General features: G+C 36.4%; 2 protein-coding genes across 4 annotated transcripts in view; one reads left to right on the plus strand and one right to left on the minus strand.

The window, feature by feature from the left end:
• The window catches only part of Oseg2 (intraflagellar transport protein Oseg2), a 346,413-nt gene that overhangs the window by 265,385 nt on the left and 57,486 nt on the right, over positions 1 to 23,542 (minus strand). The window lies entirely within an intron of this gene.
• LOC145727104 (regulation of nuclear pre-mRNA domain-containing protein 1B) lies at positions 49 to 22,036 on the plus strand. Of its 3 annotated transcripts, none has more exons than XM_081976536.1 (7): positions 49 to 260; positions 322 to 485; positions 548 to 781; positions 4,552 to 4,628; positions 4,688 to 4,883; positions 4,956 to 5,131; positions 21,321 to 22,036. In XM_081976536.1, exons 2-7 carry the CDS (start codon positions 332 to 334, stop codon positions 21,465 to 21,467), a joined length of 984 nt encoding a protein of 327 aa, XP_081832662.1. In that variant the 5' UTR covers positions 49 to 260; positions 322 to 331; the 3' UTR covers positions 21,468 to 22,036. The 3 variants fall into 3 exon arrangements, with proteins under 3 accessions (XP_081832662.1, XP_081832661.1, XP_081832660.1); XM_081976534.1 differs by having other exon boundaries at positions 51 to 260; positions 4,546 to 4,628; XM_081976535.1 differs by having other exon boundaries at positions 50 to 485; positions 4,546 to 4,628.

Raw genomic sequence — 23,542 nt, forward strand, 5'->3', positions numbered from 1 at the left:
TTTGACAGTTGAAGTTTTCCTGATATTTTGACAGTATGACGTTTCGCTCTTTTTTTATTTATTTGTGATTATTGAATGAGAACGGTTGTTTGTGTAGTATATTCCTTTGGTCTTTTTAAAAGTACTGCAAACCAAATTTACATCTTATTCAACTTGTTTTGGGTTTGTTATTCGACTACCATAAAAAACCCAATTAATTCTCGAAGAAATATTGAGTAAAAATGACGTAAAATTGCTAGTAGTGCTAGTTCTATTTGAAGGTTAGTTTCATCTGCCTAGCATCTTGCATGTTTACCTTTTACACATTTTGCGACTATACAGTACGTACGCGATGTCCGGCGGATTTACGGAATCGGCTTTTATTAAAAAACTAGCCGAGCTAAATAGTTCATCCCAGAGCATCCAGACACTGTCCCTATGGCTGATACATCACCGAAAACACTACAGTTCAGTAGTAAAAATATGGGTGAGAGAGCTTATAAAAGGTTTGGTTCCATTATTCTGTGTTTCTTCAATGATTGCTATTCAACTGAACCTTTCTTTGCAGCTAAGGATAGTCGCAAATTAACCTTTATGTACTTAGCCAATGATGTAATTCAAAACAGTAAAAAAAAGGGTCCTGAATATGGCCAGGAATTTGGTGTTCAATTGAAGAAAGCTTTTGAACACATGTCCCAATGTGACGAGAAGACTAAGAACAGCCTGGATAGGTTACTGACCATATGGCAAGATAGGTTGATTTACAACTCGGTACAGATTATGGAGTTTAAAACTGCTTTACGTAAGTACATATAGGTTACTACTCTTCATACACATTTAGAATTGTTTGATGTCCTTAACTTTAGGTTGCTTTTTGGGATGTTTTTTTAATAAGTTGTTTAATGGGTTATACCAGTTTATAGTGAATAGAACTATCCAAAAATACTAGGGTGTTCAGTTTAAAAAAATACAATTTTGGCAACATCCTGTTAAAGTAGCATTTTCAGCTTCTTGTCATTTTTCTTTGTTATCTAATGTTTAAATTATGACAAATAATACAGGGCTGTTGTGACAAAAGTCTAGGGGAGATTCTCCTGGAAAAATCAAACAAAAAGTTCAAGAGAACATGTGTCAGCAAGTGCTTTGTTCTCAAGACCTAGGATGTTCAAATTTCAAAAAAAAAATACAAATTTAGAGCAAGTTTGCCTGCTCAAGTGTTGCTTAAAAATGTGGTAAACGGCCATAGGCAGCTGTTGTTTTGTTCAATAATTTAATATTTTAAAAATAATTGCAGTGCTTTTAGGGGTGCATAACAATTTTAATATTTTTACTCGAAAATGGGGCACCCTAGGAAAATACTGAAAGAGCCCTTTTCTGAATTTTCTCTTCAGAATTGAACAGGAAATAAATTAAAAAAAATTCTGTTGAAACTAAAAACAATATTTTTATCGCAAAATATGTATTATTGATTATTGTTAAGGTGGCAACACCACCAAAATTTCGTTAAAGTGAGTGAGTGGATTGCGTTATATTAAAATTTTTTAGTTTTTTTGTTTAATTTGAACACCCTGTATCTTGAGAACAAAGCACTTAGGGAGTTGGGGACACATGTTCTCTTGAACTGTTTGCTTGATTTTGCCAGGAGAATCTCCCCTAGGCTTTTGTTACAACAACTCTGAAACACCCTGTATATTTTAAGATGAAAAAATTGACGTAAATCTGAAGATATTATTAGTTAAACAATTTATAATTTACAAGTAATTTACTGACAATTGTTAAAATAACACTAATAAATCTCAAAAAACTGAAAACTGTGTTAAACTGTCATTCTTGCAAATTTTTACAGTTTTGACATTAGAGACACATATCATGATTCTAGGAAAATAATTTAGCTAGGCAATAACGTGTCCACTGTCAAGTAACTGTCATAAATATCAGAAACACGTTTTGTATGGAATACTGCAAGAAAACTTTTCTAAATCCTGATTTTTGCAAGTTTTGAGCCCAGTTTGATAGTCAGGTACAAAATTGCTTGTCAAACCCACTTAGAGTGAGAAAATGACAGTTTTAAGCACATTTTTGGAATCTTCATTAATTTCCTATCCAATAACCTGAAAACACTAAAAAATTAGGTACAGGCAAAGAGAAAAGTGATATCAAAGTTTGAATTGACAGAAACGCAGTTTGAAAGAACAGTCAGGAACAAAATCGCATGTAAACCTACTTGGAGTGCGAAAATTACAGTTTTAAGCACATTTTTGGAATCCTCATTAAATTTCCTATCCAATACAATAAAAAAACTTCAAAATTTGGTACAGTCAAGGAGAAAAGTGGTATCAAAGTTTGAACTGTCAGAAACACAGTTTGAAAGGACAATCAGGAACAAAATCGCCTGTAAAACCCACTTAGAGTGAGAAAATGACTGTTTTAAGCACATTTTTGGAATCCTCATTAAATGTCCTATCCAATACAATAAAAAAACTTCAAAATTTGGTACAGTCAAAGAGAAGAGTGGTATCAAAGTTTGAACTGTTAGAAACACAGTTTGAAAGAACAGGAACAAAATCGCATGTAAAACCCACTTGGAGTGCGAAAATTACAGTTTTATGCACATTTTTGGAATCCTCATTAAATGTCCTATCCAATACAATAAAAAAACTTCAAAATTTGGTACAGTCAAAGAGAAAAGTGGTATCAAAGTTTGAACTGTCAGAAACACAGTTTGAAAGAGCAGTCAGGGACAAAATCGCATGTAAAACCCACTTGGAGTTCGAAAATTACAGTTTTAAGTTTATTTTTGGAATCCTCATTAAATTTCCTATCCAATAACCTGAAAACACTAAAAAATTTGGTACAGGCAAGGAGAAAAGTGGTATCAAAGTTTGAACTGGCAGAAACACAGTTTGAAAGAACAGTCAGGAATAAAATCGGATGTAAAACCCACTTGGAGTGCGAAAATTACAGTTTTAAGCACATTTTTGGAATCCTCATTAAATTTCCTATCCAATAACCTGAAAACACAAACAAATTTGATACAGTCAAGGAGAAAAGTGGTATCAAAGTTTGAACTGACAGAAACACAGTTTGAAAGAACAGTCAGGAACAAAATCGGATGTAAAACCCACTTGGAGTGCGAAAATTACAGTTTTAAGCACATTTTTGGAATCCCCATTAAATTTCCTATCCAATAACCTGAAAACAGTAGAAAATTTGGTACAGTCAAGGAGAAAAGTGGTATCAAAGTTTGAACTGGCAGAAACACAGTTTGAAAGAACAGTCAGGAATAAAATCGGATGTAAAACCCACTTGGAGTGAGAAAATGACTATTTTAAGCACATTTTTGGAATCCTCATTAAATTTCCTATCCCTTAACTTGAAAACACTAAAAAATTTGGTACAGGCAAGGAGAGAAGTGGTATCAAAGTTTGAACTGTCAGAAACACAGTTTGAAAGAACAGTCAGGAACAAAATCGCATGTAAAACCCACTTGGAGTGCGAAAATTACAGTTTTAAGCACATTTTTGGAATAGTCATTAAATTTCTTATCTAATACAATATTTGTAATTTACCAGTATTTTACCGGTCAAAAAATCAGCAGAAAATTGGTAATATTTACCCTTAACAAAGGGCCAATAATTAGAGAGATTTTGCAATGCACAAATTAATTGAGTTAAAATATTGCTTTATATTGACATTTAGATTGCTTTATTAAATTTAAAACACTGTTTACCTGTATTTAAGTTTTTAAAACCTTATTTATCTGACATTTCTATGATTATCTAGTAAACTCAAATGGCTTGTTGTAGTGTTTTAGGACAGAAAAATATCTCAAAATATGTTCTATTATATCGCATTTTATGCGCTATTGATTTGACAAATAAGTGTCATGATAAATAGGAAATTAATTAAGAATTTAGGGGTAAACAAAGTTTACTCTAGAAGATAATATAATATTGGTCAGTATAAAAAGTATAAAACAATATTCGTATCACATTCTGAAAAGTGGGAAATTGTTCAAATACTTTAAATCCATATCATGGACAAGCTTATGACCAAACTTTTTGTGAAAACCTTTAAAACTGGTTAACAGAAATGTGGAAGATTTTCTTCCCAACTCCCAAATTTTCTTAGGTTAATGTTAAAGGAATGATGTGCCTGGTAAAGTTTGCAAATAAAAGTTCAGAATGACAAAGAACCATAAAATAGCTTGTAATTATTACAGGACAGAAAGTCACTGGACAATCATCATTTTTTCATAACTAATTTGGAGTTAAAAAACACTTCAAATTTGCAGAAAAATCATATTTAGTAGTTAAAAAATGTTTGCATTATAAAATTTTCATGTTCTCTAATTTTAAGTAAGTAGTAGTAGTAGTAATAATGCCCTAAAAGGTCCGGCGAGTAGACCTTAAGGCCCTTTTCACCGTTTCCCCTCAAAGTCGGAGTAGATTTTAAGTAGGTCTTTTCTTTTGGAAATAACTTTTTTGGACGTTAATCGTTATTTCCCTTGGTTTTTCACTTAGTAATATGTAATCCATGTAATGAATAAATTTTAGTTTCCTTCAGTTTTAGGTAAGGAAGAACCACCCGCAAAAAAAGTAAAATCCAACCACAACTCAAAGAAGAAAGACAAACAAGTAACTGTTGAGGTAATCAATACTCACTACATCTGGCACACTGTTTCCCATTAATCTAGAATGGTTTTTAGGTTGATGGTACCCTAGAAACGCACGTTCATTTAAGTCCGCACACACCTCCAGGCGATCCGCCAGAACCGGAAGAGCTAATCAAAGCGATTCAAGATTTGGACGCCAACATTGCGTCTTCGGACGAGAAAGTTAGAGAAAAAATTGCTAAATTGCCCAAAGAACTTTCAGATGTGTCCATAGTGGCGAAAATTGAAGGTTAGAAGCTTTTTAGTGTTAAAAAATTGTATAGTACCTTGAATGTCTCACTGTTTTGTTTTTAATTTGCAGATAGGGAAACTGCGGACAAAATAAATGTTCAAGTTACAAATGCGGTGTTGTTGCTGAGCCAGTACAACACGCGACTTTCGAACGAGATGGAACACCGGAAAAAGGTTGCCGTTATGATGAGGGATTTCCTTCAAGCGCAGGAGGAACTTCTCACCCAAGCCGAGAGGAATTTAGAGGTAAGTTTTGTATATTTGGTTTGGGCGTTTTTTTTTAATTTTTATAAATTTGGCTAAAAAGATCATTTTACTTTATAAGAAAACTAAACTAACTGGAAGTTAGTGGATAGAGCTTTGACAAAATATATTTTTGATTTTTTGAAGCGTTAATTGTTGCGCCTGTGATTGTAAAAAATGCGGAATTGGGCTTGCTTGTGTAAATACAATACTTAGGTAATATCTTCCAAATTGGTGCCAAACAAATCAAAACTGGCCTGCCTGCTGACTAATACTGGTTGGTTGGTTCGGCTAGCAAGAATTTTATTTTTAGAGCATGATGACTGACAGGACCATCTACTGAATACTGCTGAAAAGCTTCCAAAAATTGCCAGAAACCTTTAGAGCAGGCTTCTGGCATCTTGTTGGAAATGCCTAAATGCTACTGAAAGTAGGGTCTCTAGAATCATTTTGACAAGCCTCTGAATGCTACTGGAAATCTCTTAAAAACCGTCAGAGGCTTTCACAAGTGTTCTAAACTATCCAAGAAGTTGTTAAAATTGCCAATAGTCTCTAGAATCATTTTGAGAATGCCAGAGGCCTCTAAGTTCCACTGGAAAGCTTCCAAAAATTGTCAGAAGCTTCTACAAGTGTTTTAAACTATCCAAGAATTTTTCAAAAGTTTCAATGGGTTCTAGAATCATTTTGACAATGCCAGAGGCCTCTAAGTGCTAATAAAAACTTTTTAAAAATTGTCAGAGGCTTCTACAAGTGTTTTAAACTATCCAAGAATTTTTCAAAAGTTTCAATGGGTTCTAGAATCATTTTGACAATGCCAGAGGCCTCTAAGTGCTAATAAAAACTTTTTAAAAATTGTCAGACGCTTCTACAAGTGCTTCAAACTGTCCAAGAATTTTTCAAAAGTTTCAATGGGTTCTAGAATCATTTTGACAATGCCAGAGGCCTCTAAGTGCTAATAAAAACTTTTTAAAAATTGTCAGAGGCTTCTACAAGTGTTTTAAACTATCCAAGAATTTTTCAAAAGTTTCAATGGGTTCTAGAATCATTTTGACAATACCAGCGGCCTCTAAGTGCTGCTGGAAACCTTCCAAAAATTGTCAGAGGCTTCTACAAGTGTTTTAAACTATTCAAGAATTTTTCAAAAGTTCCAATGGGTTCTAGAATCATTTTGACAATGCTAGAGGCCTCTAAGTGCTACTGGAAACCTTCCAAATATTGTCAAATTCTTCCATAAGTGTTTTGAACTATCCAATAATTTTTTATAATAGCCAAAGGTCTCTAGAATCATTTTGACAATGCTAGAAGCCTCCAAATGCTACTGGAAATCTCTTAAAAACCGTCAGAGGCTTCCACAAGTGTTCTAAACTATCCAAGAAGTTGTTAAAATTGCCAATAGTCTCTAGAATCATTTTGACAATACCAGCGGCTTCTAAGTGCTGCTGGAAACCTTCCAAAAATTGTCAGAAGCTTCTACAAGTGCTTCAAACTGTCCAAGAATTTTTCAAAAGTTTCAATGGGTTCTAGAATCATTTTGACAATGCCAGGGGCCTCTAAGTGATACTGAAAACTTTCCAAATATTGTCAAATTCTTCTATAAGTGTTTTGAACTAGCCAATATTTTTTTATAATCGCCAAAGGTCTCTAGAATCATGTTGACAATGCTAGGAGCCTCTAAATGTTATTGAAAACATTGCAAAAATTGTCAGGAGCTTCTGCAAGTGTTTTAAACAATACAAGATTTTTTTTTAAATTGTCAAACGTCTCTAGAATCATTTTGACAATGCTAGAGGCCTCTAAGTGCTACTGGAAACCTTCCAAATATTGTCAAATTCTTCCATAAGTGTTTTGAACTATCCAATAATTTTTTAAAATTGTCAAAGGTCTCTAGAATTATTTTGACAATACCAGAGGCCTCTAAGTGCTACTGAAAACCTTTCAAAAATTGTCGGAGGCTTCTACAAGTGTTTTAAACTATCCAAGAATTTTTCAAAAGTTTCAATGGGTTCTAGAATCTTTTTGACAATGTCAGGGACCTCTAAGTGATACTGAAAACGTTCCAAATATTGTCCAATTCTTCTATAAGTGTTTTGAACTATCCAATAATTTTTTATAATAGCCAAAGGTCTCTAGAATCATTTTGACAATGCTAGAAGCCTCTAAATGCTACTGGAAATCTCTTAAAAACCGTCAGAGGCTTCCACAAGTGTTCTAAACTATCCAAGAAGTTGTTAAAATTGCCAATAGTCTCTAGAATCATTTTGAGAATGCCAGAGGCCTCTAAGTGCTAATAAAAACTTTGTAAAAATTGTCAGAGGCTTCTACAAGTGGTTTAAACTATCCAAGAATTTTTCAAAAGTTTAAATGGGTTCTAGAATCATTTTGACAATGCCAGAGGCCCCCAAGTGATACTGAAACCTTCCAAAAATTGTCAAATTCTTCTATAAGTGTTTTGAAGTATACAATATTTTTTTATAATCGCCAAAGGTCTCTAGAATCATTTTGACAATGCCAGAGGCCTCCAAGTGCTGCTGGAAACCTTCCAAAAATTATCAGAGGCTTCTACAAGTGTTTTAAACTATCCAAGAAGTTGTTAAAATTGCCAATAGCCTCTAGAATCATTTTGACAATGCCAGAGGCCTCTAAATGTTATTGAAAACATTGCAAAAATTGTCAGGAGCTTCTGCAAGTGTTTTAAACAATACAAGAATTTTTTAAAATTGTCAAAGGTCTCTAGAATTATTTTGACAATACCAGAGGCCGCTAAGTGCTACTGAAAACCTTTCAAAAATTGTCAGAGGCTTCTACAAGTGTTTTAAACTATCCAAGAATTTTTCAAAAGTTTCAATGGGTTCTAGAATCATGTTGACAATGCCAGATGCTTCTAAATGCTACTGAAAACCTCTTAAAAACCGTCAGAGGCTTCCACAAGTGTTCTAAACTATCCAAGAAGTTGTTAAAATTGCCAATAGTCTCTTGAATCATTTTGACAATGCCAGAGGCCTCTAAGTGCTACTGGAAACCTTCCAAAAATTGTCAGAGGCTTCTGCAAGTGTTTTAAACTATCCAAGAAGGTTTTAAAATTGTTTAAGGCCTTTTGAATCGTTTTGACACTGTCGGCGGCCTCCAAATGCTACTGAAACCCTTCCAAAAATTATCAGAGGCTTTCTACAAGTATGTATAAGTTTAGAACTCATCCAAGAAATTTTTTAAAATTGCCGAAGCATCTAGAATCATTTTGACAATGCCAAGGGCCTCTAAGTGCTACTGAAAACTTCCAAAAAATTGTCATAAACCTTTTCAAGCCTTGTTGAGGCCCTACTGAAATCCTTTGCCATTGCCAGACGCCCCTACAAGTGTTTCGTATAGCTCGGTTAGTTGTAGTTTTTAAAAGAAAATTGTAATGAGATACAAGAAAGCTGAAATTACGGACTATATTTTGACGTTCGAACGAAATTTCTAGCTGTCATAGGAACCAAGTTAGGAGCTGTCAAATTGTAAAATCACAACCCTTGTTCATTGCGAATCAGAAAATGTCATTGAAACATGGTCATTCCATAAGAAAAAACATAACCACAATTCATTGCCATATTGTGGCTAACCCTGTATATTCCTGAATGTCACCTAACGGTAAAACGTTTAAAGTGCGTCAATATTTATATAGGATATTTTTCAATAAGTTGTATATTTTGCGAAATAATTCAGGGTTGCCGGACTTTTTACACACAGTGTATATGGTTTAGGGAAACCCATACCCAATATCCAGAAAAACTTAATGTTTGGACAGGTATTTTAGGAGATCACATCGTTGGTCCGTTTTTTATTGACGGTAATTTGAATGGCGCTACTTATCTTGAGCTTCTTGACACCACTGTTGATCCGACCATAACAGAGCTACTAGAAAATGATGAAAATTTATTTGAAAATCAACTAATTTTCCAACAAGACGGTGCACCTCCACACTATTCACTTCCCGTTCGAGAATATCTGAACAATCCTGGAAGATGGATTGGTAGACGTGGTCCCATGGAATGGCCTGCGAGATCACCCGACCTCACTCCGTTGGACTTTTTTCTATGGGGGCATTTAAAATCTAAAGTCTATGCAACACAGCCGGCCAATATTGCAGACCTTCTTCTTCTTCTTGTGGTTCCAATCCGTTACGGATGTTGGCAATCAGCATGGCGAGCCTAACCTTGTTTACGGCAATGCGGAAGAGTTCGGTTGATGTTTTTCCGGTCCACTTCCTGAGGTTATGCAGCCAAGATATTCTTCTCCTTCCTGGACCTCTTCTTCCATCGAGTTTTCCCTGGATGATTGTCTGGAGTAAGGAGTACCTGGAGTCGTTTCTCATGATGTGGCCCAGATATTGCAGTTTTCGGATCTTAATGGTGTTCATAATTTCTTTTTGTTTATTCATCCTTCTTAATACCTCTTCATTAGTGATATGTTCGGTCCATGATATCCTCATCATTCTTCGATAGAGTCGCATTTCGAAGGCTTCTATTTTCTTGGATGTGCTTTCATTGAGTGTCCAAGATTCCGTCCCGTATAAGAGGATAGAAAAGATGTAACATCTGAGAAGTCTCATTTTTGTTTCCAGTGTAAGATCATGGCTTCTGAAGAGTTTGCTCATTTTGTTGTAGGCGGCTGTGGCTTTGGCGATTCGTGATTTGATTTCTTGAGTTGCGTCCCAGTTCTCGTTTATACGTGTTCCCAGGTACGTGATGTGTGGTACTCTCTCTATTGGTTGGTTGTTGATGGATAACTGGATGTTATCCATCAGTTGCAGACCTTAAGCAGAGAATAATACATGAATGCCGACAACTACCACCGCAAGTCCTCACAAATGTTCGCGAACTCTTCCAAAGTCGCTTGTAGTATTGTATGGAAGTTAACGAGGTTATTTTGAGCCATTAATTGAATGATAACCGCTATTTGCTATTATTTCTGCAATTAACAAAAAATAAACACAAAACGTATTTTTTTTTTGGTCTCAATTCAAAGCAAATGTACAAATAAAAAAGTGCAATTAATTCCTTATGAAATACCCTTTCCAACGTGTGGATGTGCCACACAGGGTATGGTGCCATTTGAAAACTTAGTGGGGTTGGCTATGGCGGCAAAGGGGCTGATGGCAGAAATTCAAATCCTACGTAAAAAGATAATAATAATAATAATAATCATCTTTATTTTCAAGTAATGTTTTACAAAGATGAGATGAAAATGACGTCATAAATAAACTGTACACGACACAAATTTACAACTGGTTACATAGGTCTTCTAAGCTATATGGCTCCAATTCTACCAGGTACTGTTTTAACCGTTTTTTAAACACTTTAAAAACCTTAATTTTTTTTAACTGTGATGGTAGTACATTAAATAATTTTAAGCACATATACTGTGGACGCTTTTCTGTAAGCTTGAGTCTGTGAGCCGGATAGAGGACTTCTAATCGTCTGCTTTCATACTTATTTTGGAATTGTATGTCAAAACGATCCTTATGCTTAATGTAAAATAGGAGACATTCATAAACATAAATTGCATGTACTGTCATTATACCCAGACTCCTAAACTCACCCCTACAGCTTTCCAGGAACTTTTTTTTCTTAATTATTCTTACAGCACGTTTTTGTGCTACAAAAACGTTCTGTATCAGAGAATGTCGTCCCCAAAAAATTATACCATACTTCATAACAGACTCAAAGTTTGCCAGGTTTTTCAGTATTTTCTCTTCCATGTATTTGCCAATGACCCGCATACCATAACAAACTGAATTTAGTTTTTTAACAGTGTCGTTTATATGGACTGACCAATCTAAAAATTCATTAATGTAAATACCTAGAAATTTTACACTTTTGGATACGGTGATGTTTGCATCATTTATTTTAAAAGTTTCTGGTTTAGCGGTTGTCGATTGTTTGGTTCTGAAAACAATGGCATTTGTTTTTTCTTTGTTCAGAATAAGTTTGTTTTTTGAAAACCAGTCGCTTCAAAGAAAATTCTTGATTTCAAAATTGCGCTATCCAAATGTTTACACGCTGTAAGCAAGTTAGTGTCGTCTGCAAAATTTACAATGTATTGAGAGGGATCTCCAATTATGGAAGACAGATCATTAACAAACACTATAAACAGAAGTGGCCCCAAAATACTACCCTGCGCTATTCCTGTATCGTTCTGCAAAATAGCGAAACGTTCCGTTATTCCATTTTTAGTTACGCTAATACATTGTTTTCTGTTTGTTAAATAACTACTCATACAGTTCCAGTTTCTCAATAAGTATACGTCTATTCAAACAATCATAAGCCTTAGATAGATCAAGGAACATGCCAATTGCAAGCTCACCTTTTTCTACGTAACTTAATATGCGCCCTATAAATTCGAAAACAGCCGTTTGAGTTGATCTATCTCTAATAAAGCCGTGTTGACAATTACTGAAAGCATTACATTGGGCAGTGTGAATAAAAATTCAGTAAAAGCTAAAACTTACATTTTCCTAGCAAATGCTTGGTTTGCAGTGAATAAAAATAAGTATTAGGTTTTACTAAAAATGCAATTAGCAAAAGCTAAAGTTTTTAGCATTGTCTAAGCATGGTGTGTCCTAAAGAATGGTTAGTGTCGACCTTTATTTGCCTGTCCAAAAAAGTGAATGCTAGGGAATGCAGCGACCACCGCACCATTAGTCTGATGTCTCATACACTAAAATTATTCTTAAAAATCATCCATAATCGCAAATATCAAAAACTGGACATGGATATAGGGGAAACACAATTTGGCTTTCGGAAAGGTCTGGGCACGCGAGAGGCCCTTTTCGCACTCAATGTACTGATTCAGAGATGTCTGGATGTGAATCAGGATATGTACATTTGTTTTATAGACTACAACAAAGCGTTTGATAGAGTCCGCCACAAACAACTAATGGAAGTCCTCAAAGCAAAACAAATAGACTACAATGACCTAAGAATTATATCAAATCTATATTATGAACAACGAGCAAAGGTACGCATTAACGGACACATGTCAGAAGAAATCGAAATTAAGCGAGGCGTAAGACAGGGATGCATACTATCACCGCTACTCTTCAACGCGTACTCCGAAGAGATCCTGAAAAAAGCACTGGAGGAAGGGACAGCAGGAATAAAAATAAACGGAATACTGGTAAACAACATTAGATATGCAGATGACACCATAATTATAGCGGAAAATATCGACGATCTTCAGAGACTAATGAACAGAATAGCCGAGTGTGGTCAAGAATATGGACTAACAATGAATGCTAAGAAAACAAAATTTATGAGAATATCAAAAACACAGAGATATAACGAGCAGCTGACAATTAACGGCACTAAGATCTAACAAGTAGATAAATACAAATACCTGGGTACACTAATTGACTCCACAAATGACTACTTTAGAGAGATTAGAGCAAGAATAGAAATAGCACGAGCAAATTTTAACAAATTAAAAAGAGTACTCTGCACAAGAGATCTGAAGTTAAACCTAAGAGTCAGACTATTGAAGTGCTATGTCTTCTCAACCTTACTTTACGGAATGGAAGCCTGGACCCTGAATGCGGCAACTATCAGAAAACTTGAATCATTCGAGAGGTGGACGTATAGAAGAATTTTGAAGATACCCTGGACAGAACATGTTACAAACAACGAGGTAATGAGGAGGATAAACAAAGAAATGGAAATCATAGAAACTATTAAAACCAGAAAGCTACAATATCTTGGACATATCACACGTGGGACAAAATACGCCAGACTTCAACTTATAATGCAGGGAAAAATCCTTGGGAAAAGAAGTATAGGAAGAAGGAAAAAGTCGTGGCTGCGCAATCTGAGAGAGTGGTACGGCTGCACATCCATCGATCTTTTTAGAGCGGCCGCTTCAAAAGTCCGAATAGCTGTGATGATTACCAACCTCCGTCGCGGAGATGGTACATGAAGAAGAAGAAGAAGATACGGTGATGTTTGCATCATTTATTTTAAAAGTTTCTGGTTTAGCGGTTGTCGATTGTTTGGTTCTGAAAACAATGGCATTTGTTTTTTCTTTGTTCAGAATAAGTTTGTTTTTTGAAAACCAGTCGCCAGTCGCTTCAAAGAAAATTCTTGATTTCAAAATTGCGCTATCCAAATGTTTACACCCTGTAAGCAAGTTAGTGTCGTCTGCAAAATTTACAATGTATTGAGAGGGATCTCCAATTATGGAAGACAGATCATTAACAAACACTATAAACAGAAGTGGCCCCAAAATACTACCCTGCGCTATTCCTGTATCGTTCTGCAAAATAGCGGAACGCTCCGTTATTCCATTTTTAGTTACGCTAATACATTGTTTTCTGTTTGTTAAATAACTACTCATACAGTTCCAGTTTCTCAATAAGTATACGTCTATTTAAACAGTCATAAGCCTTAGATAGATCAAGGAACATGCCAATTGCAAGCTCACCTTTTTCTACGTAACTTAATATGCGCCCTATAAATTCGAAAACAGCCGTTTGAGTTGATCTATCTCTAATAAAGCCGTGTTGACAATTACTGAAAGCATTACATTGGGCAGTGTGAATAAAAATTCAGTAAAAGCTAAAACTTACATTTTCCTAGCAAATGCTTGGTTTGCAGTGAATAAAAATAAGTATTAGGTTTTACTAAAAATGCAATTAGCAAAAGCTAAAGTTTTTAGCATTGTCTAAACATGGTGTGTCCTAAAGAATGGTTAGTGTCGACCTTTATTTGCCTGCCCAAAAAAGTGAATGCTAGGGAATGCAGCGACCACCGCACCATTAGTCTGATGTCTCATACACTAAAATTATTCTTAAAAATCATCCATAATCGCATATATCAAAAACTGGACATGGATATAGGGGAAACACAATTTGGCTTTCGGAAAGGTCTGGGCACGCGAGAGGCCCTTTTCGCACTCAATGTACTGATTCAGAGATGTCTGGATGTGAATCAGGATATGTACATTTGTTTTATAGACTACAACAAAGCGTTTGATAGAGTCCGCCACAAACAACTAATGGAAGTCCTCAAAGCAAAACAAATAGACTACAATGACCTAAGAATTATATCAAATCTATATTATGAACAACGAGCAAAGGTACGCATTAACGGACACATGTCCACATGGAGGAAGAGACAGCAGGAATAAAAATAAACGGAATACCGGTAAACAACATTAGATATGCAGATGACACCATAATTATAGCGGAAAATATCGACGATCTTTAGAGACTAATGAACAGAATAGCCGAGTGTGGTCAAGAATATGGACTAACAATGAATGCTAAGAAAACAAAATTTATGAGAATATCAAAAACACAGAGATATAACGAGCAGCTGACAATTAACGGCACTAAGATCTAACAAGTAGATAAATACAAATACCTGGGTACACTAATTGACTCCACAAATGACTACTTTAGAGAGATTAGAGCAAGAATAGAAATAGCACGAGCAAATTTTAACAAATTAAAAAGAGTACTCTGCACAAGAGATCTGAAGTTAAACCTAAGAGTCAGACTATTGAAGTGCTATGTCTTCTCAACCTTACTTTACGGAATGGAAGCCTGGACCCTGAATGCGGCAACTATCAGAAAACTTGAATTTTTCGAGAGGTGGACGTATAGAAGAATTTTGAAGATACCCTGGACAGAACATGTTACAAACAACGAGGTAATGAGGAGGATAAACAAAGAAATGGAAATCATAGAAACTATTAAAACCAGAAAGCTACAATATCTTGGACATATCACACGTGGGACAAAATACGCCAGACTTCAACTTATAATGCAGGGAAAAATCCTTGGGAAAAGAAGTATAGGAAGAAGGAAAAAGTCGTGGCTGCGCAATCTGAGAGAGTGGTACGGCTGCACATCCATCGATCTTTTTAGAGCGGCCGCTTCAAAAGTCCGAATAGCTGTGATGATTACCAACCTCCGTCGCGGAGATGGTACATGAAGAAGAAGAAACATGGTGTGAAAAAAAGTAAGCAATTACTAAGAATATTAACGAAAAGCTTACATTTTTGCAAGCTTGTTAAACCCTGTCTTTCACCCAAAAAGCCAATCAATCTAGTATTCATTGCAAATTCAAAGATTTTCGAAAAACTAGGTAACAAACTTATAGGCCTGTAACTGTCTAGATTTTCAGGGTCGCCACTCTTATATAAGGGTTTTATCAATGCAATTTTGAGGTTGTCTGGAAAAATTCCAGCACTGAACGAGTTATTTATTAAATATGACAATACGTTTTTTAGCACAGGTGTTGCCAGTTTTACTATGCTTGTAGGAAGGTCATCTATCCCGCTACTATGTTTATTTTTTAGCTTGTTGGCAATTTCCTCAGTCTCATCCGGACACACCGGTTTTAAAAACATTGTTCTTATATTACTATTGATATTACATGAAAATGGAATGTCCCGCAGGCTCCTTACAAGGTTTGGAGCTACGTCTAAATGGTGGTGATTATACAAATTTCCTATGTCCCCAGAACGTCCGGAGATTTTTATCTCTGCAAGGTTGGATTTTCCACCAGTTATGTCTCTACAGATTGACCACATGCATTTTGTTTTATTGTCCGCTTTTTTAATGCGATCTTCATAACTTTTTCTATGGGTTGTTTTTAACGTTCTGTCATACGCCCTTTTTGCTTCGTTGTATCTTTGTCTATAGTTATTGTCAAACCTGGAGAGCATAAGTAGATTATCCAGCTTGCGTTTGCATTCCAGCAAAAGAGGATCGGGGGGTGGCCTTTTACTTGACTTTATTGTTTATGTATAAGTTTTCGGGGAAAGTGTTGGTTAAATAGACCTACAACAGTGTCTGCAAAGACACTCCACTGTTCATTTACATTACATTTTTCTACATTATACACATCTAACCAGTCTTGTTCTTTTAGACTGTCCAAAAAGTTGAGTTTATTTATATCCGAAAATATTCTGGATCTATCAGAAACTCAATTCTCTGGGCAGTATGGTCAGATACAAAGTTTTCAAAGACGTCAGCTGTCAAAAAACCTGCACGCGAAAAGATGTTATCAATACAACTAGCACTATGTACTATGTCCGAATATTCTAGTGTTTTCAAAAATTGTCTGATTTACATCAAAAGATCTCAGCAGTGACAGCTGTCCCCCTTGCAATCTTTGTTGACGTGTCTTAGCATTTTTTAACAGAGAAATTATTTTGGAAGATATTCAGGGTGGCTACTTTTCATTGAAAAACCCTGTATATTTGCACTATAAAATTTTATATTGTTTTTTAATAATAATAATAATATCGTTTATTTAAAAAGAAGTAGTAGTCCATTTTCTTTCAGTGGAGTTGTACAAGTACAAAAGGAAGAGAATGACACGCAGTCGTCTCCACAAATCTTTATTACGACCTTCAAAGGCCTGTTCTACTAGTTTCGGACATATAAATGGCCATCTTCAGGAGCTACAAGAATAACTTACTCTATTTATGCGTAACAGGTGTTTAACAAACGGGGAAAAAACCTACCTCAACTCGACAATCATCGATCGATTGTAGAGCAGGCCTTTGAAGGTCGTAATAAAGATTTGTGGAGACGACTGCGTGTCATTCCCTTCCTTTTGTATCGTTTATTTAGCTAGTCAAGCTATATACAAAAACGACAAAAGCAGTCACAACTATTACACCAACTGACTTCGCAAGCCAATAATAACAATATGTCCTTATACAATCAAGTCAATGTCAATACTTTAATAATACTGTACTCCTTAATGACACACTTCTTGTACAACACTGTATATTGTTTACAAACAATAAACTGACACTGACTTTTAACCTCCTTATCTGACAACTTCAACTTCACTACAACCATCAACTCAACAACTAACTAACTAGGCCTGGTTCAGCTGCTTATATAGGCTTCCATGGTTTCTAGAAAGTTCCCAAATATTCATGAAATTGACTCTCTCTCTCACACTCATTAAGCTATAACATAAATCTCTCTCTATATAAGCAACGGAGCCAGGATTTTCTAGAACACAGACAAAAGAATGTAGAACGTAAACAAAGCAACGTAACATACAGGGGTAACAACAAATAACTAAAGAAATCCTAACTAATAATCAAAAGTTCGCTTCGCAACACTGCCCCCCTCCTAGAGTTGATCGTCCCGATCATCAACTTCACCAGCTTTGGGTGGTCGGTAAGGTGCAAGTCGATCCAAGTGAACTATTTTCATTTTCGCCCGATGTCCTCGCTGTATTCTGTAGACGACGTCGTCCAGACCTCTGTAGCTTCGGTGACTTTCCTTTCTTTCGAGCAGGATTGTATAACCAGACCTGATTGGCCCTTTTGTCATATCTTGTCTTTAGTCGGTCGCTTGCAAATTTCAACTTCTGCCGGACTTCCTCATGGATCACGTGCAAGCGTTGCGCCAATTTTTCTGAATAGCTATCACAAGAGGCTGGGGGTTCTTCCGGTCGTCCAAAAAGAAGATCCATTGGCAAACGAAGCTCCCTTCCAAAGACAACACTAGCTGGTGTTTTGCCAGTGGAATCATGTACTGCCGATCGATAAGCCATCAGGAACAACGGAATGTGCTAATCCCAATCTGTCTGATTGTTATCGACGACTGTCCTTAGGTAGTTGTCTAGTGTCCGGTTGAAACGTTCCACCATTCCGTCTGACTGTGGGTGTAATGGAGTAGTTCTGGTTTTCTTAATTCCCAATCGGTCACACACTTCCCTGAATACTGCCGATTCGAAATTACGCCCTTGATCCGAATGCAGCTCCCTCGGTACTCCAAATCTGCAGAAGAAGTTGTCAACCAGAACTTCTGCTACAGTAGCGGCTTCCTGGTTTGGTATTGCGTACACTTCTGGCCATTTACTGAAGTAATCCATTGCGACCAAGAAATAGCGATTTCCGGAATTAGTTTTGGGAAAAGGTCCAGCTACATCAACCGCAATCCTCTCAAACGGAGCTCCGACATTATACTGCTTCATACATCCTCGGCTCCGAGTTTTGGGACCCTTGCTACTGAAACAGTCTGCGCAACGCCGACACCAATCTTCTACATCTGAGCGGCTTTGTAGCCAGTAGAACCTTTCCCTAACTTTATTTAACGTTTTGTTGATGCCAAAGTGCCCTCCACCAATTCCACTATGGGCTTCTTTCAGTACGTCACTAACTCGGTTTCTTGGCAGAACTACCTGTAGTCGTTCTTCTTTCCCATCCGGACTTTCCCATTTTCTTTTTAGTAAATCTCCATCAATAACAAGGGACTCCCATAATGCCCAATATCCCTTTAATGTTGGAGACTTAGCGGAAATCTCCTCCCAATTTGGTCTTTCTCCACGCTCTTTCCAGTTAATTATCTGTCCTAAATCGGAGTCTTCTCGTTGATCGGCAGCCAAGTTTTCCCGATCCCATGCGATGTCATTTTTCAGAGCGATCCTTCGACAAGGCTTTCCAAATTCAGCTATCTCCAGGCGTTTACAGTGATTGCAACCTTCCACACAAGGTCTTCGTGACACTGCGTCCGCGTTTCCGTGCAAACGTCCCTTTCTGTGCTCAATCTGGAAGTCATATTCTTGAAGTCTTTGCATTCTTCTAGGTTTGCGGCACTGCGATTGAATGTGCCCCTTTTCTCCACAGTTCCAGCATTCCAATGACCGAGTAAACGTGGTGGTTTGAGCGTTTCGGTTGTTCTGACTTCTTCTATTTAACGCTCCCATTAGTTCTTTTCGAAATGTCTCCAGCTGACGATTCAAGTCTGACTGAGTGATTGTGTGATCTGAATTGGAAGATCGGTTTCTCGGTTCCGGTGTAAGGCTTCTGACTTGACGCACTCGAGTATGTCCTCGTGATACTTGCTTGACCGCCTCAAACTCCAAAGCGTAGGCAAGAGCATCATGCAATGTTTGGCATCTCGCTAATCGTATGGCTTGCTCTGTGTCACAATCTTTAAGACCTCGTACAAAAGCCCGTACTGCCATTCGCTCTCTAATGTCTTGAGAGGCCGTTGGATAGGCCAGACAAACTAATCGAGCAATGTCGGCTTCATACTGTTGAAGTGTTTCCGTGCTTCATTGGGTCCTACTAGACAACTGAGCTTCGTATACTTGTTCTAGGTGCTTATTTCCAAATCTCATCTCTAAATGTTGGATTAAGTCGTCGTAGTTTTTGTACTGGCTCTCGTCCAAAGTCTGCAAAACCTCCAGTGCTTCTTCTCGAAGTGACAAAACCAAGGCAGTGGCTTTGTCACTTGATGTCCAATTGTTGGCCTCTGCGGCAGCCTCAAACTGTTTTTTGTAAACCTGCCATGAGGTCTTACCGTCGAAAACTGGTGGCTTAATATTTGAGCAGACACTAGAACTGGCGACTACGGTTGGCTTTGAAGACTTTTCTTGTAGTTTGTCAAATTCCTCTCGCAAGGTCTGAACGGTCTCCTCCATACCGCTTATCCTCTCATTTACCTTTTCTTCCAAAATTTCCATCCTGTTGTCCATTTCCCCTTTTATTTCATTTATTACTCGGTCTAATTTTTCATCTTGTCGTTGAAACTGGTCTTTAATTTGGTCTTGGCTTGCTTTTAACTCCTCGAACTGCTCTTGACTTATTTGGCTTGCTTTCATTTCTCGAATCATCTCCATAAGTTGTTTCATTCCTTCATCCATTTTGGCGCTTTGTTGTCGTGTACTCACAGGCATTCAACACACCTTCTGCTTTTGTCGGTTTATTCTGTCTTCCTCTGGAACTCTTCTTCGATTCTCCAATCCCACTTCTGACACCAAATGTACCGTCGTACTCCTTAATGACACACTTCTTGTACAACACTGTATATTGTTTACAAACAATAAACTGACACTGACTTTTAACCTCCTTATCTGACAACTTCAACTTCACTACAACCATCAACTCAACAACTAACTAACTAGGCCTGGTTCAGCTGCTTATATAGGCTTCCATGGTTTCTAGAAAGTTCCCAAATATTCATGAAATTGACTCTCTCTCTCACACTCATTAAGCTATAACATAAATCTCTCTCTATATAAGCAACGGAGCCAGGATTTCCTAGAACACAGACAAAAGAATGTAGAACGTAAACAAAGCAACGTAACATACAGGGGTAACAACAAATAACTAAAGAAATCCTAACTAATAATCAAAAGTTCGCTTCGCAACAATACATATTCTCTTAAATGTTGTTTAAATTTATCTAGGTTTTCGCAAATTTTAATATTAACAGGTAGACAATTAAACTCATACAGACCTCTGCATAAAACAGTGCTGGCTAATGATTCCGTATTACATTTGTTAGTTAAAACAAAATCGTTTTTGTTCCTTGTGTTATAATTATGCACATCACTAAAGTTAGTTGCTTTGCCACACAGGTAAGATGGTAATAATTTGTTTTTAATTTTATAAATAAACACAAATGTGTTAAATACGGTTTTTTGTTTTACCGTTAAGAAATCTAACACATTTAACATGATTTTAATCGGCGTGTACCGGTTGCTTTTAAGAATTATACGCATTGCTCTATTTTGTATGGTCTGTAAATCATTTAAAATATATGCGGGCAAATTGTAAAAAAGTGTACTACAGAACTCTAAGTGTGGCGCCGCTATGCTGTTATACAATAATAACTTAGTGCTTACAGATAAATTTCTCCCAACCCTTGCTATAAAATTAACCTTTTTTGAAAATTTTCTTGTTATGTACAGTGCATGTTTGTAAAATGTCAAATTGGCGTCAAAGATCACTCCTAAATACTTAATTTGCTTATCATACGATATTTGTTGATTTCTTAAACTAATATGTACATTACTTATGTCTAGTTTAGACAGTAAATGTTGTTTTCCAAAAACACAAAATTTAGTTTTATTTACATTTACACTTTACTACTAAGATTATTACTACAAAGCCATTTGCTTAAACTGTTAATGTCATAATTTATATAATCTTGCAACTGACTTATGTTTGGTCCACAGATGTAAATCATGGTATCATCTGCAAATAGTTCGATTTTCGTGTACTTTACTGTCTTAACAATATCATTTATATATAAAAGAAAGAAAAATGGACCGAGAACAGTACCTTGTGGTACACCATTATTTATTACAATGCAATCAGATGTGCTATTTTTAAATTTTACAGTTTGTGTTCTATTATGCAGGTAAGATTTTAATTAGTTATTGTATGTTTGTTGCAGGAATATCAAGAAACGTTATCAAAAATATACACGGTACGACAAGAGTTACAGTCTCACATTCAAAACCTCCCCGACTTAACCCAGCTGCCAAACGTCACTGACGGCTTAGCGCCATTGCCATCCGCGGAAAACTTGTTTATGCCTTAAATCGCGCGGAAATACATTGTTCAAAGCTACGCTAGATGGCTCAGATATGCAGAACTCGACTAACTAAGCATAACGTATAGACTGTGATCTTATAATGTTAATACCGAATGGCATAATGACAGATTTTTGTTCTGTTATTTGAGCCCATAATAACAGTAATTACCGCCACAGTGTATCGTGTATCGCACGGAATTAGTTTGCAACTATTGAGTATGTTGTTGCACTTTTAAATTTGTAAATTGTTTTGTTTGAATACAGGGGCGACACTATTATTGGTTGATAAGTTTTTTTCGTTATTTTTGCTCATCTGTGGCTATAGTTTTGCATGGTGTAGGCTCTTTTACATCTGAATCCACTTTTTTTTTAGACTTAAGATTGGATAATTTGCTAGATCAGAGGATGTGTTGCGTCTAAACAATTTTTGGATATTACTAGTTTTGTTGGATCAAAACGTCTTTGTAACGGTTTTTGTCATCGTATAACGTTAAATATACATTTCTTTTTATTAAGGAAGAAAACTTTTAAGTTGTGAACTGTCTCGTTTGTTTTAATAGAATTGTTAAAAATTATATATTGTTTATTATTCTACCAATTTTAAACGGAAAAACCCCAGTCGGGTTTCGGCATTAAATTGCCTGGTTGATTTATAAAAATCAATTCAGTGGAAGTAAGGCCGGGATTACCCAACTTGTCATAGTCGTAATCATAAACATAATGTTTGTCCATAAACACATAGTAAACAAAATCGTCTTACTTGTTTACTATGTGTTGTAATGGAACAAAATTAAGTTTTTGATTACAAAACTATGACTAAGAAGTTGGGTAAGGACGGTAAACAGTAAAGGATTGCTTAATCCACCGCCCTCTATACTAGAAAGCCTAAAATGTCACTTTTAATGTCGGCGTTAGCGGATTTTGTTTTATACACAAACGTATGCAGATGCAGTAAAAAATATGTATTTTTTTATTATTTCGTGTAGTTGATTGCAAGTTGTGAGTGAAAAATCAAAAAAAGGTTTATTCCTGATCCAGATATGTATGGATAAAGCTTTTTTATACACAATCAAGTCCAGCCTAAACCAATTGGTTAGAACATTTGTCTTGGAAAGTACAACAAACAGCAAACTAGTTTAAACACTGTTCAATGTAAGAAAATCTGTAAATCCTTGAAACTAGGTAAGCAAAAGTAGTACATGGTTCTTATGTTATTACCAAGAACATTCATTCAAAATTATTTTTGTTGCTCTCACAATGAAGGATGCTTTAAAATGTAACTCACATACCTGTGCATGTACAAAGTTTACTGTACTAGAAAGCACTGGTACTTACCATTGAGTAGAGTGTTTGAGTAAAATCATTGCACTTCAAAGTGTTCAACCACTGAGGAGTTAGATCCGGTTTTTTAAAAAGTAAAAAACTGACACGGTTGGATTTTTTTCTGAATTGCTGTTACAATGTGGCTTGAAAAACTTATGAACGGCAGCAAACAAAAATAACTTACGCAAATAACCTCAAGTTTTGATTTTAAACCGTAAAAATTCATCTAATCCTCAAAAAACTCAATTTCCACAATACAAACTGTCACCACTATTCCCGCCATATTGGAATGTTTGACAAGCACGTTCTAGGCTTTCTAGTATAGTAGGCGGTGCTTAATCCCATAAGCGCAATGTTGGCTGGATCCAAGGACGGTAAACAGTAAAGGAGTGCTTAATCCCATAAGCGCAATCTTGCCGGTATCGGCTCGGGCCGGTGACGATTTTTACGTCACCATGGGTCTCTCGCGTTCGCGCGATTGTTTTGCGCGATGCGCGATTGCAGTCGATCATTCACGAATATGATCTCGTACATAGCATCTCGGCCGAATATTTAGCGTATTGTGCACCCGAAGGCCCACTGTGACGTCAGAATTCATTCGCCGCCGGGAAACAAAATCGGCCGATCGAGCAATCCTTGACTGTTTAATATCCTTGGGCTGGATCGGCTGGGGCCGGTGACGATTTTTACGTCACCATCAAGTCAGAGATTGTTAACCGATTGTAGTCGATCATATTTGGCGTAACGTGCGCCCGAGA

Source organism: Ips typographus, linkage group LG3, assembly GCF_016097725.1.
Source record: "Ips typographus isolate SLU linkage group LG3, UJ_Ityp_2.0, whole genome shotgun sequence".
Lineage (NCBI taxonomy): Eukaryota > Metazoa > Arthropoda > Insecta > Coleoptera > Curculionidae > Ips > Ips typographus.